The following is a 13,124-nucleotide window of genomic DNA, read 5'->3' as shown; positions in this document are numbered from 1 at the left end:
CGCATTCTTTGGCTTCCCCGCGTTTGTTTTCCGAACACACTTAATAAACTGGCATCCAGCTGACACGCTGCCGACCTGCTCCCCACCTCGGCGGGCTCCGCTCTCTTCCCTGGGCTCCCTTCAGCGCTCTGGGGGCTCTTCCCCCCGTCACAGACCCAGACCCCAGATGTGCCACAGGAGCTGCAGCCACTCAAGACACCGCTGCCCACACCATAGCGCCCGAACTGTGGGCAGGATGGGCCCGAGGGCCCCCAAACATATGTGTCCAGATGAGTTTTGTTGGGCACAGCCCCTCGAGGGAGCCGGGATGGGCTGTGGGTGCCCAAACCGTCCCCGAGCATCCTCAGAGCAGGGACTCGGCCCCTCTGCCCGGCCGCATCGACCCTCATCGCTGGGACCCAGAGGGATTCACTCGCAGAAATAGAACGCTTGTCAACGCCAAGCCGTGAGGCTCTGCATTAACACCATGTCTGTGAGACCCAGGGATGGAAATTACCGCTGCAAAAGCCCCGGGCTGCATCCCCCCACTGAGAATGGATCCAAGAAAGGGCGGTGCACGGCACCCACACTGGCATCTCACTCCCAGCCTGGTCCTGAGCACCCACCGCACCGCAGCCGGGCTGGGAATAGAGGCTGTGGAAGTAAATGGGCGTGGGGAACGGCACCCCAGAGCCCTGCCTCGCGCAGCCGAATCCGGCCCTGAGTGGATTTTGCCGGCCTTGCTCAGGCTTTAAGAGAGATGCTGGAGAACGGCACGGCCCCGTAATGTGCTGCGGGCACGGCCTGAGTGCCCGGCAAGGCGTTTTGTGGGCGAGCAAGCTTCTCCCACGTCCGGGAAGGCCATTAGCACGCGGCCACGCCACGGGGCAGGGGGGTGCCGGGGCAGGGGGTGCTGCGGGTGCCTCTGGAGCCCCTTGTTCCCATGGCTGTCCCTAGCCGGAGCACCGGCCACTGCCCGGCGGATGCGGGGGAAGGCAGCAGTGGCAGCGTCCCTCGAGGGACCTTACAGCCACCGCAGAGCTCTCGCTGGGAGCTGGGCAGGGCTTGGCCCCGTGCGAGCTGGAAACAAGCAGCTCCCCGGCCCCAAGCGCGCTGGGGCGAGCAGATAAGAGGGGTGACCACCAGCCCAGGGGCTGGCCGGGCCAGCGCCGTTTCAGATGCCGCTTGCCCTGCTTTTGCCCCACTCTGCCCCTGCTCAGGGGCCCCCAGCTTGCGGCCCCCCCCCGCCCCCTGCGCCAGCCGAGGGCCAGGCAGCCTCCCTCCCCGCGGCAGGCAGGGGCACACGGTGCACCAGCCGATCCCCCGAACCGGGCGCTGCGGCACCGGGCGAGGTCGGAGCCCCCCTCCCCGGAACGGGTCTGATCCCCCGCAGCCGGACAGCCCCCTCCCGGCCCCCACGTGTAGCACCGCTACGGGGAGGCACGGCGCCTTTAAGAGCCCCGTGGCGCCAATTCCGCCCCACGTGACCCCGCCCCGCCCCCGGTGGGCGGTGCTGCAGCCGCGCCGGTTCCCGCCAAGAGCGGAGGCTTTGGCGCGCGCGGGAGCGGGCGCACGTGTCGGCGCGCCGGGACCGCCACCGGGACCGGGACCGGGACCGCCACCGCCCCCGCCATCGCCATGGCCCAGCTCCGCCTCACCGACTTCTTCGGCCGCACGAAGGCGGTCACCGGAGCCCCGGCCAAACGCGACGGCGGCCGCCGGCTCAAGGCCGCCCTTGCCGGGCCCCCGGTGCACCGGGAGGCGGAGGAGGATGGTGCCCCGGCGGGGCTCAGCGCCCACCCGCCGCCGCTGCCCGGCTCGCCGCGCACCCCGGCCCGCGGCGGCTCCCCGGCGGTGCGGGGACTGGCGGGCAGGAAGCGGGGCCGCCGTGAGATGGAAGCGGAGCCGCCGACCGGGGCCCGGCCCGAGGAGCCGAGCGGGAATTCGGCGCGGAAGAGGCTGCAGCTGCACCGGGATGCGGAGCCGGGGCCGCCGACCGCGGTAGGGAGCTGCCGGGGTCGGGGATGCGCCGCTCCCCCCGGGCTGCGGCCCTGAAATGGGGTTGAGGGGGGTGGGTGGGGGGAACCGTAAAACTGGGGCACCGTCTCCGGAGCAGTGTCCCCCAAAGGCTTGACCCCCTCCCCTAGTGCAGACACCCCCCCAGGGCTTGCCCCTCCTTCTGCCTGATGCAGACCCCCCCCAAGGGCTTGCCTCCTGCCCCTAGTTCAGACCCCCCCTATGCCCCCCCCCCGCCCCCTCCCAGTGCAAGGCCGGGGGGGGGCCCACCGGGGAGGGTTCCCGGCGGGTGGGCTCCCTGCACATCCCCAGGCAGCCTCTGAGGCTCCTCTGTTCTCTTGCAGGCCGCCAGCCCCTCGCCTCCAGCCACTGCTCGGCCCCCGACGCCGCCCTCGCTGGACCTGGCAGCGGATCCCCTGGCCGGCACCACCCGCTCCCCCGGCCAGGGCCAGGATGGGGGGACACAGCCCGGCACAGCCCCCCCGGAGACAACCAGGCGCCTGCAGCGGGTATGGGACAAGCCTGGCTTTTCGCTCCAATTTTTTGTGTTTCTTGCCGGTGTGTGAGCCCTGCTCTGACCGTGTGCTCCCTCCCCACCCAGGAGGACCTGGCCGGGCTGCGGTGCCGCCTGCGGAGGGTGAAGGCGCTGGCCCAGCTGGCCCAGCTGCCACCCGTCCCCGCCGGGGCCAGCCACAACCTGCGGAGCCGTCTGGAGCAAGCGCGGCAACTGGAGCTGCGGATCCGTGAGAAGAAAGCGGGAAGTGGAGCCACTCTGGGAGCGGGGCCATCCGGGGACACCGGGGTGGCAGCTCCTGCAGCAGAGGCCGGGTGAGGAGCGGCTTCGGGGATGCAGCCCCAGATTGGAGGGGAAATCGGGGTGTCCCGGTGACTGCTACAGCCCTCTTCTGCTGCTCAGCCCCGTAACAGTTTTGCAGGGGTCTTCCCACCCTCGTGAGGGGGGTGTGGGGGCTCTGCAGGAGCGCTGGAGTGGCCCTGCTGCATGCAAAGGGCTTCTCTGAAGTGCTCAAGCATGGTCCAGGCCACCCTGACTCTGCCATGAGCGTTGGGGCATCCACGTCCCCAGGATGGGTGATGTGACCCAGGTACTGGCACAGGTTGCTCAGAGAAGGGTTTGGGGACGGGGGTAGGAGGGGGGTCTCCCCTAACCGGGGCGGGCACGCAGCTTCTAGGCTCTGAGGTCAGCCCTGTCGGCAAGTGGGGCCCCCGTCCTGGCCGGTCTCGGTCCCCGGCTGCACCCTCGGGGCTGTCCCAGCGCCACGTTCACCATGCTCGGTGGCTGTTGTGTGCTGGGGAACCCTGACCCCTCTCCTTTCCCAGCAGTGAGAAGCCCCCCGCGTACCAGCGGTTCCACACCCTCGCGCAGGACCTGCCTCCAGGGCTCACGCTGCCCTACAAGTTCAAGGTGCTGGCGGAGATGTTCCGCAGCATGGACACCATTGCCGGGATGCTCTTCAACCGTGCCGAGACCATCACCTTCGCGAAGGTCAAGCAGGGGGTGCAGGACATGATGCGCAAGTAAGTTGGCAGCAGCGGGCAGCCCATTTCAGGGTCCCAGCTGAAGCTGTCGGGGCCAGTGCCCTGGTGTCAGCCCTTGGGGTTCCTGACCTCTCCGGGTGCTGTTGCAGGCAGTTTGAGGAGCGGCACGTGGGGCAGATCAAGGCAGTATACCCCACCTCGTACAGGCTGCGCCAGGAGAAGAACATCCCCACCTTCGGCAACGGCGTGAAGAAGTCTGACTACCAGCTCACGCTGGAGCCAGTGCTGGGGGAAGGTATGTACAACTCAGGGGGGGCCCCCAAGAGCTGGGGCGTGCTCGGTCCTGGCTGGGATCCCTGAATCCCCAGGGGTGCTCTCTGCTTGGTCCATTAGATAATCACCTGACGCATGGGGGCCTGAGTGTGTTGGAAGTGGGGGGAAAAAAACCACTTTTGGGGCGAGTGGGAGGATGATAGGGCAGCGATTCTGGCAGCGACTCAGCCCCACAGCGGGGCTCTGATCCTCTCCTTCCCGAGGCTCTTGAGGTTTGGGCCCCGTCGCGGCGTTGCCGCGCTTTGCCAAGATGCCACGGGTGATGCTCGTGTGTCTCCTGGCAGAGGAGAAAGCGGACGGTCGCCCGCACTTGTCGGCGTCGCGCTTGCTGGAACGCAGGAAGGAGTTCAACCGCAACCTGGTGAACATCGTCAAGCAGCACCACAAGGTGAGGGCCCCCCCAGCACCCTCTGCTTTTGGGGTCTGGGGTTGCTCTGGTCACTCTCTAGAGAAGCGGGTAGAAGGAGCGGGCTGGCATCCAGGCTGAAGGACATCGCTGGTTCCTGTGGGATGCTCTTGGCAGGCAGGTGTGGGTGGGGAGGATGGCAGCCAGAATCTTTCCTGGGTCTGAATTGCCTCCAAGCCAGCTGCCGTGTGTTGCCAAGCCGTGCTGGCAATGGCCAGCTCCCCTGTACCTGGCCCGCAGGTGCCGTGACGCAGCTCTCCCCCGTCTCCAGGCATTCCTGGCCGCCCTCAGCCCTCCCATGGTGGTGCCGGAGGAGAAGCTGACCCGCTGGCATCCCCGCTTCAACGTGGACGAAGTGCCGGACATCAGCCCGGCAGAGCTGCCGCGGCCGCCCCAGGAGGACAGGCTCACCACGGCCCAGGAGGTGCTGAGCACGGCTCGGGGGATGCTGACCCCCAAGGTGAGTCAGGACCGGGGTCTGGCTCCGTCTGTGGCTGGCAGACCTCAAACCAGCCGTCTCTCTGGGAAGATGTTATCGGATAGGGGTCGGGAAGGATCGTTTCAGAGCCACAGGACCCAGAGCACTGTAAGATGTAGGCAGGTGGGAACGCAAGCCTGGCTGTTACCGCTGCAGGTTGTGGCATAGGACTGATTTCAGGTTAGAGGAGCCGTCAGTACTGACTTTGGGGCTGGGAGAGGAGATGAAGCACCTCAAACTGTCCTCTGCGCAGGCAGGGATGGGTCGGACGCGCTGGGGTGGGAGCGCTGGGCTGCAGGGTGGCGGCGGGGGCGGCGGAGGGGAAAATTCTCCTTCCTCCAGTGCAAGCGGCTCCCAGCTGTAACCCAACTCCTCCTCCCTCTTCCACATGAGCAGATGGAAAAAGCTCTTGCCAACCTGGCCTTAAGAACCGCTGAAGCCGGTGCGGGGGAACCGGTGGCTTCCAAAGTACCGTCCCCTGCCAGCACCTCCAGTGCTCTGAAAGGGGTGTCCCAGGCCCTGCTCGAGAGGGTGAGTAATTCGGTCCTGGCCGTAATGCCGGTGCCGGGGCGGGGGGACGGACCTGCCTGTGTCTCACCCCATCTTCTTTGCTCCCCAAGATCCGGGCAAAGGAGGCGCAGAAGCTGCAGGCGCTGATGACGCGGGAACCGCAGCAGGAGGAGCGGCTCGCCATGCTGGGGCGGCTGCCAGCCATGGCCCGCATCCTGCGCAACGTCTTCGTGGCCGAGAAGAAGCAGGCGCTGACCATGGAGGTGGCTTGTGCCCGCATGGCCGACAGCTACGACGTGCAGATGCCTCCCGGTAGGAAAGCTGGGGGGGGGGGGGGGTCCTCGCCGGCGCGGGAGCGTCTTTGCAGGAGGAAGGGGCTGGGGAGCTGAGCTCTGACCCGGCGGCTGCTGCTCCTTTTCACAGGCGAGATGGAAAAACACTTGCGCCTCTTCGCAGAGCTGCTGCCCGACTGGGTGGGGATCCACGCCGTCAGGACGGACACCTACATCAAACTGGACAAAGGGAAGGACCTCGGCCTCGTCACGGAGAGGCTCACCAGGGCGGCAAAGGAGGCAGAAGCCCTCTGAGCCCCCCCAAGGGTCGAGGATTCCCCAGTGCAATCTCCTTTAAATGTAGCAAATCCCAACTGCGCTCCGGGATCTGGTGTGGGCTGACGGGAGGCTCATCCTCGGGGATGTCTGAGGAAGAGCAAAACGCCTTCATTTAACCGTTTCCTCTGCCAGGGTCCATGAGGACTGTAGCTGCCCTAACCCTCGAGCTGAAGGCAGGCGGTCTCTGGGTCCTGGGGAGACGATGCAAGCGGTGAAGAGGAGCTAGTAACCTCTTCTTGGCTTTGCTGTGTTCTCCTGAAGGTTTGATGCAGGAGGTTTCTTCCATTAACTGGGCCCTGGTGGGGTGGAGGCAGGACTGGGCAGGGTGAGAAGGTGACAGGCAGGAAGGACTGAGAGAAGAAGTCACAAATTGATGTTTTTGGAGCTCTGGGCCTCGTTCTGTTTTTAAGGGAGGGAAAAGCATCTCCAGCACTTGCTGGAAACTACTACAGGACTTGTCAAAACATAACTTGTATTAAATGTTTTAAATATAGCTGATTTGTGTTAACCCAGCGCTCTTCCTCCGTGAGCTGCCTGTCTGTGCGCCGCGTTAGCACCGCGGTTCACCATGGCAATTGGCGCCAGCCGGCACACGCAGGGAAGGGCTGGGTCGTCATCCAGCTCCTGGAGAAAGACGTACTGGAAAAAGTGAGCGTGGGTTTGCAGGGAACTGAATGCAGCTTTTGTAAATAGGGACTGTGGAGCAGCTCCCGCGGGGACAGGAGCAGGCAGGGCCGGGGGTGGGCGCAGGCGGGCTTTTTCCCAGGGGAAAGCCTGGGTCCCTCGGCTGAAGTGGCTTGGGAAGGAGGGACAAAGAGGGTGCTGACTGCTGCAGAGGTGCTGGCCTGGCCCAGCGCCCGGGTCAGGTCAGCGCTTGCTGCAGGAGGGGCAGCGTGGGCGCAGGGGAGGAGGTGGGAGCTGCCCCCCCGCCCAGTGCCACGTCGGGCACGCCTCGCACCCCTTCCTGAGCCAAACTCGGCTGGTTTTAGCATGGGGCATCAAGGATTGGCACGGAAAGGTGACTGTCCTTCATCCCTCTGGGTGGGGGACCACACTGGTCCAGGGAAGCTTCCCCACCTGATGGACCAGACTCCGAGGCTGGATCTCGGTGATCCCCGTAGAGCTGCTGAGGGAGCAGGCAGGCCCTCCTCCTCCTCCTCTTCGTCCTCCAGGACCCTGCTTGCTGTCGTGCAGGCCAGTTGGCCGGCACTGCTGGCAGGAGGTAGCCCTGTTTCCAGGGAGGAGGGTTTAAACCCAGCCCGGAGGCTGGAGGGACGCGCAGGACTGGGCTATCGGCTGTGCTGAACGGACCTCACGGCAGTAGAGAGGAGCTGGTTTCCACAGCCTGGCAGGCACGCGCGTGCCCCAGGGGAGCTTGCAGCAAGCTCCCGTTACGCTGCCTGGGACAAAAAAACCCCTTCCTCCTGCCTGGAAACCACCCCTGCACAGCCTTGGTCTCTACGAGCAAATTACATCAGCGGTCGCTCGCAGCCCGGCCAACGTGAAGGTACCGTCGCCGGGTTCCCTGATGTCAGCCCTTGGCCCCGCACGCAGCCAGCTCTGGCACTGGCAGGGCTTACGCTCGCTGCCACAGCGTGCAGCTGCTTTCCACAGCTCTTTGGGGTGGAACTAATTTTTCCCTTCTCTACCTCGCAGCAGGGACCCTCTCCTTGTGCCAAGTATGCGTGCGAGGCGCTGCCTCCCTTGGCTCCGTGCAGGGGCTGGCTGTGAAAACAAGTGCCCTGGGGTAGGTTTCTCCTGGGGGAACGGCGTTTCTCAGCGCAAAGTGAGCAGCACTGAAGTGGCTTTTCAGGAAACGGTGATAAAAATAGCCGTAATAGCCCTTACAAGTGTAAGGGCAGGGCGTGCAGCATCCCCGCGCACTGGGTGGGGAAGGTGAGCTGAGCTGCGGGGGCTTGGTCTACGCTCCCATGAGCACTGGGCACTTCCACTGCAACCCAGCAGGACCAGCCTGGGTACCCCCCTCCAGCTAGAGGTCGGTGCCGGGCACGGAGAAAAGATGCCTGAACTGCTCAGTCCTGGCAAGCGATTCCTTCCGAGCATTCGGGGGTGGCAAGGGGGAGCTCACGCCACAGCCTTGCTGTCCGCCGACAGCCTGGGTTTGGAGGAAGACAATCACAAGGGTAATTAACAGCTTCAGCTACTGCAAGAACAGCTCTGAGACAGTTCAGGAAAAATAAAAATAAGTCAACATTTATTTTACCAGTGAGTTCAGCCCCTGCTAGGACAGGGACACAGTCCCTAATGTTTTCAGGCATGTGAAAGTTTTGGCGCGCTGGGTTTCAGCGACTCCTGTGACCAAACTGAACCCCGCTACGGGAGCATCTCCAAACCCCCCGTCATCCATCACACAACCTGAGTGAGACTGCCGGAGCTCGGCTACAAGCATAACACCTTTCCTTTCTTTCCTGTGGCCTTATCTAACACCAAACATACCAACAAGAATGAGCTCCAGACTGGCATCGTCCTTTCGACGTCCCAATGCCCCAATAAGAACACAGCAGAGGGGAGGCAGGTACGTTGCAGCTGATGGGGAATTTGTGCTAAACAAAAGCTGCCAGCCCTGGTGCCACTGCTGCTGGACAGAAGGCAGGTGAACAACCCCTGAGCACGTGCACGGCCCCCTTCCTCACCGCCTGTGGCCCAGCTGTGAGCTACTTCTCACGATGTAGGTTGCCCCTAGTTTTGCAAAATCCACTGCTGAGAACTACCCTGGACCAAGGGAAGGCAGACGGCTTCCCACAGCCTCAAGGGAAGGAGACCACGAGCCAAGCTGCAAGCTGACACAGCGTTGGAGCTCATCTACGCCAGCAACCTCCATTGCGTTGGCAGCGGCTGCCTCCCGATTTCAGGACCCAGGGCTGGGCAGGCACTTAATTCTCCTTAACAAGCACTGCCTTAATTTAAGAGCAACCTATTCTGGTGTGAGCGACAGCAGAGAGCAACCAGACCATCCTCTGAGGTCAAATACAGAGGGATTTATCCCTTAGACAACTAATCACTTTTTGCCCATCTTCTGTGTTCCTTTGGCAAACTGTTAACGCATTCCTAGGAGGCTGACCAGGCACGGCTCAACCGAAAGGGAATGCTGGGCCCCCTATGCTATCAGACCTCTCCTGCCTCAGCAGCAGTATTTTCACTTTGGTCTCCTAAAAAAAAAAAAAAAAAAAGACTCGGTGAAGCTGCATTTTGGTCTCCATCCCCCAAAACAATCAGGCTGTTCCTTCCTCCCAAAAGGATGAACTCCAAAAAGGATCCTTACACTCGACACACCTTAATCTGTGGCTTGGAAAAATAAATAGGACTTACAATTGTATAGCATCTGGCCAGGATCAAAATTGTAGGTTCCCCCCCTGCCCACCCCCTCATGACATCAATAAAGAGTCACTGAATAAAGCCCGAACTTGTGCACGGCTCAGGGCGCGCATTCCCTTCTCCCGGCTCCTCCTCAGTCATACTGCAGCAGGGAGTAGAAAGGGATGGACTTGAGCTTTTCTGACCCTTTCAGGAGTTTTAACTCTATGATCACCAGGCACTCCAGGACTTCAGCCCTCAGCCTCTTCATCAGCTCGCAGGCCGCCCACATGGTACCTGCACGACACAGAGGTTGAGCAGAAACATTGTCACTCGAGGAGCAGTGCCGAGGCAAGCTTCAAACCCCACGGCCACTCCTGCTGTCACCAATGCATGCGTACGGGGGTTACGCGTGCCCTAACACCATCTGCTTCTCTCACCTCCAGTTGCAAGCAAGTCATCTACAATAACTACTTTTTGTCCCGGTTCCACGGCGTCGCTCTGGATTTCAAGTTCAGCCTGCAGGGTGGAAAGAGTAGCTTCATTTTAGTCTCGCCTTACGGGGAAACACTTCACAAACTGCTAACACATGGTGGAATGCAGACGAGTCTTCAGCAAGATCAACCTTAACACTCAGCAGCTAAAACCCCCGAAACACATACTCCAGCTACAGGGGAGTGCCACAGAACTACACAGCGGGTTAGGCGATTGCTGGGCCAACCCTCTGGCATGTCAAGATCCTGAACATTCATCAAGTGAGTTATGGTCCCGTGGTGAAACCTTATCCCGAAGCAGTTCTCCAGTGGGGAAAATCTCCTGTAATGCACTGGGCTGGAGCACTCTGCCTTGAGAGCGCCGCCAAGCCAGATCCAAACCGTCACAGGCACGTCCTGTGTCGGATGAACTCGTCCCATGCAGGGGTTGGCCCAAACAATCCTCATAAATAACGCCTAGGTTTGGTGTTTCAGCTGCCAGTCCCTGGCTGCCGTTAGTTGCCAGCGGTAGCGTGTTATTAGGCTTACACCTCTGCTCTTTAATCAGAGAAGCTGCGGTGTTACGAGGTGAGCACTCCGTTTTGAAGCCATGCAATAAAGGCATTTACTTATAGCACTTACTGGTAGAGTGGGAAACACACTCCACGTTCATGCCCCTGAATTCAAGCCAAAGAAAATAATTTAGCACCAAGTCTTATCACCTCCCACAAAAATCACAGTGTGGCTCACTGACACAAGCCACGTGTCCGTGGGCTGCGAAACCCAGCTTGGGGACCACCCCGCTGGTTTTATCACCCCGTCCCCTCGCTGACACCCCCCCGGCCCTCCATCAACCAGCCTGGAAACTCTCTTCTCCTCCCCAGGTATTACCTTGCCATACTCAAGGGCGTAGGAGACCGACTCGGTCGGACCGGGAAGCTTCCCCTTTTTCCGTATCAGCACGAAGCCGATCCCCAGTCTCTGAGCCAGGGAGGGGCCTATGAGGAAGCCGCGGGAGTCCAGGCCTGGGGGGAGCAGAGCAGCACGAATACTCAGAACAGAGCCATTCGACTGGGGGTGTCTTTGCACGATACCCCAGGTTTATCCTCCCGTGTTTAGGGGGGTCTCTAGAAGCAATTTGCTCTTACAGTCATTTCTATGGGTTGAAAACACACACCGCACTCCTGCACTGCCTGTGTTCGCCAAGATGTGCTGCTGACAGGCTTCGGGGCACCGCATCGGTCCCCCCATCAGCCCGTTTTGCCTCCCTTCTAGCTCTTCTTCTTCGAGATAAGCTCAGCTAAGCTCCGGTATCAGTTCAGCCACACAGCCAGGGACTTTGTACCACCGGGAGACAGACTTCAGTTATCATGAGGCACTTGGACCACGTTTCGTCTAGACTCCTTGAACTTTGGGCTATCGCCCAGCCCAAGCACTGCCTTCCTAAGCACTTCCATCCTCAGCCTCTTTCATAGGTGTGTTGCAACGCGTTATCACCACAAAGGCTGTTTCTGTTGGCTTGAAAAGGCCCCCCGAGAAGGAAAACATGCTGGAACAGGGTCTGCCTGCCGTGGGGACTGTGCGAGACCTTACAGGCATGCCTGTAAGACTTTATGACAGACTTTCAGTACTCCCCGACTCTTTTTTTCATGATGAAAGCAATGAATTACGAAATTGGCACTGAAGTATCATCAGATGGCGCCTGCCACATCCAAACCCAGTATTTCAGGAAACTACAGAAGTAAGTTAAGGGTATAACCTGTCCCGGTGTTACCGTACGATAGAGGCCAACATTCGGGTGATTGTAATGTCCAAGGGCTACAGTATTTCCTGCCCCATTAGCAGAGGAGCCTCCCCACGCCTCCAGCCCGAGGACACGGCGCTCTGCACCGGCCTCAGAGATGTTTCAACCAACACCCACCTGCAATAAAGTCGATTTTGGGGAAAGATGCCCTCAAATGATCTTCCAGAAGATCAATCAAAGTCCCGAAAGCCGCAGGATCCTTCAGCAAGGGGCTGATATCGCTGCAAAGAGAGGGAGTGCGGTTAGCTACCTCCGGGGGCCGGTCTGGCTCCCGACCGAGCTCCGAAGCCCAGGGGAAGCGGGTCCCGCCATGTGCTGCCAGGAGCAGGCAAGGGGAAGGATGGGCAGCGAGGAGAGGAGCTGGCAGCAAGCCCCCCGTCCGAGCCCCGGGCTCTGCTCCATCCCCGGCCCGGCCCCGGCCCCGCCCGCACCGGAAGAGCACGCCGGGCACCGGGAAGTCGGGGAAGGACCGCACCCGGTCGCGCACCCTCCCCAGCCGCTCCTCGCTCATGGCGGCCCCGCTCTGCGCAGCCGCCGCGCGGCACCGGGCGGGCGGGAGGAGCTCGCCGCGGGGGGCGGCTGCGCCGGGCCGGCCCGGCGCCGCCTCCGGGTGCGGCCTGCACGGAGCGCCGGCACCCCGGGCCGCAGGGACCCGATCCCCTCGGTGCACGGAGTTCCGATACCCCAGTGCACGGAGCCCCAGACTCCCCCGGTGCACGGAGCGCCGGCACCCCGGGCCGCAGGGACCCGATCCCCTCGGTGCACGGAGTTCCGATACCCCAGTGCACGGAGCCCCAGTGCCCAGGTGCACGGAGCTCTGGCACCTTGGGGCACGGAGCCCCGACACACACCCCCACCCCCCTTCCCGGTGCACGGAGCTCCGGCACCCCGGGCCACAGAGACCCGATCCCCTCGGTGCACGGAGCCCCAGTGCCCAGGCTCACGGAGCCCCAGCACCTTGGGGCATGGAGCCCCAACACCTTCCCCCCCCACACACTGCATGGAGCTCTGGCACCCCGAGCCACAGAGACCCAGTCCCCTCGGTGCATGGAGTTCTGATACCCCAGTGCACAGAGCCCCAACCTCCCCCGGTGCACGGAGCTCCAGCACCCCAGGCCACAGAGACCCAATCCCCTCAGTGCATAGAGTTCCAATACCCCAGTGCACGGAGCCCCAAGCTCCCCTGGTGCATGGAGCTCCGGCATCCCGGGCCACAGGGACCTGATCCCCTCAGTGCATGGAGTTCCGATACCCCAGTGCACGGAGCCCCAGTGCCCAGAGCTCTGGCACCTTGGGGCACGGAGCCCCGACACCCCACCCCCCACCCCCCTTCCCGGTGCACGGAGCTCTGGCACCCCGGGCCACAGAGACCCGATCCCCTCGGTGCATGGAGTTCCGATACCCCAGTACATGGAGCCCCAGTGCCCAGGTGCATGGAGCCCCAACCTCCCCCAGTGCATGGAGCTCCGGCACCCCAAGCCACAGAGACCCAATCCCCTTGGTGCATGGAGTTCCGATACCCCAGTGCACGGAGCCCCAACACCCAGGTGCACAGAGCTCCAGTACCTTGGGGCATGGAGCCCCAATCCCCCCCCGCCCCGTTGCATGGAGCTCTGGTACCCCAACGCACAGAACCCCTACCTCCCCGGAGCATGGAGCTCCAGTATCCTGGAGCATGGAGCCCAGGTGTCTCCAGTGCGCA

At 62.4% G+C, this 13,124-nt stretch overlaps 2 protein-coding genes across 4 annotated transcripts; one reads left to right on the top strand and one right to left on the bottom strand.

Annotated features, from left to right (window-relative positions):
* Positions 1 to 1,606: 1,606 nt before the first annotated feature.
* Positions 1,607 to 6,323, top strand: CDT1 (chromatin licensing and DNA replication factor 1). Of its 2 annotated transcripts, none has more exons than XM_076348803.1 (10): positions 1,607 to 1,980; positions 2,340 to 2,504; positions 2,597 to 2,823; positions 3,337 to 3,531; positions 3,642 to 3,787; positions 4,110 to 4,213; positions 4,503 to 4,691; positions 5,106 to 5,240; positions 5,330 to 5,531; positions 5,643 to 6,323. In XM_076348803.1, exons 1-10 carry the CDS (start codon positions 1,618 to 1,620, stop codon positions 5,804 to 5,806), a joined length of 1,890 nt encoding a protein of 629 aa, XP_076204918.1. In that variant the 5' UTR covers positions 1,607 to 1,617; the 3' UTR covers positions 5,807 to 6,323. The 2 variants fall into 2 exon arrangements, with proteins under 2 accessions (XP_076204918.1, XP_076204917.1); XM_076348802.1 differs by having other exon boundaries at positions 3,334 to 3,531.
* A 1,694-nt stretch (positions 6,324 to 8,017) lies between these two features.
* On the bottom strand, positions 8,018 to 11,933 carry APRT (adenine phosphoribosyltransferase). Of its 2 annotated transcripts, XM_076348922.1 has the most exons (6): positions 11,854 to 11,933; positions 11,540 to 11,643; positions 10,510 to 10,643; positions 9,586 to 9,664; positions 9,352 to 9,442; positions 8,018 to 9,000 (listed from the first exon to the last, which is right to left on the bottom strand). In XM_076348922.1, exons 1-6 carry the CDS (start codon positions 11,931 to 11,933, stop codon positions 8,988 to 8,990), a joined length of 501 nt encoding a protein of 166 aa, XP_076205037.1. In that variant the 3' UTR covers positions 8,018 to 8,987. The 2 variants fall into 2 exon arrangements, with proteins under 2 accessions (XP_076205037.1, XP_076205036.1); XM_076348921.1 differs by having other exon boundaries at positions 8,018 to 9,442.
* Positions 11,934 to 13,124: the final 1,191 nt, after the last annotated feature.

Source organism: Aptenodytes patagonicus, chromosome 11 (assembly GCF_965638725.1).
Source record: "Aptenodytes patagonicus chromosome 11, bAptPat1.pri.cur, whole genome shotgun sequence".
Classification (NCBI taxonomy): Eukaryota; Metazoa; Chordata; class Aves; order Sphenisciformes; family Spheniscidae; genus Aptenodytes; species Aptenodytes patagonicus.
Note: the sequence above shows the minus strand (reverse complement) of the source record. Positions and strands in the feature narration are given on the sequence as shown.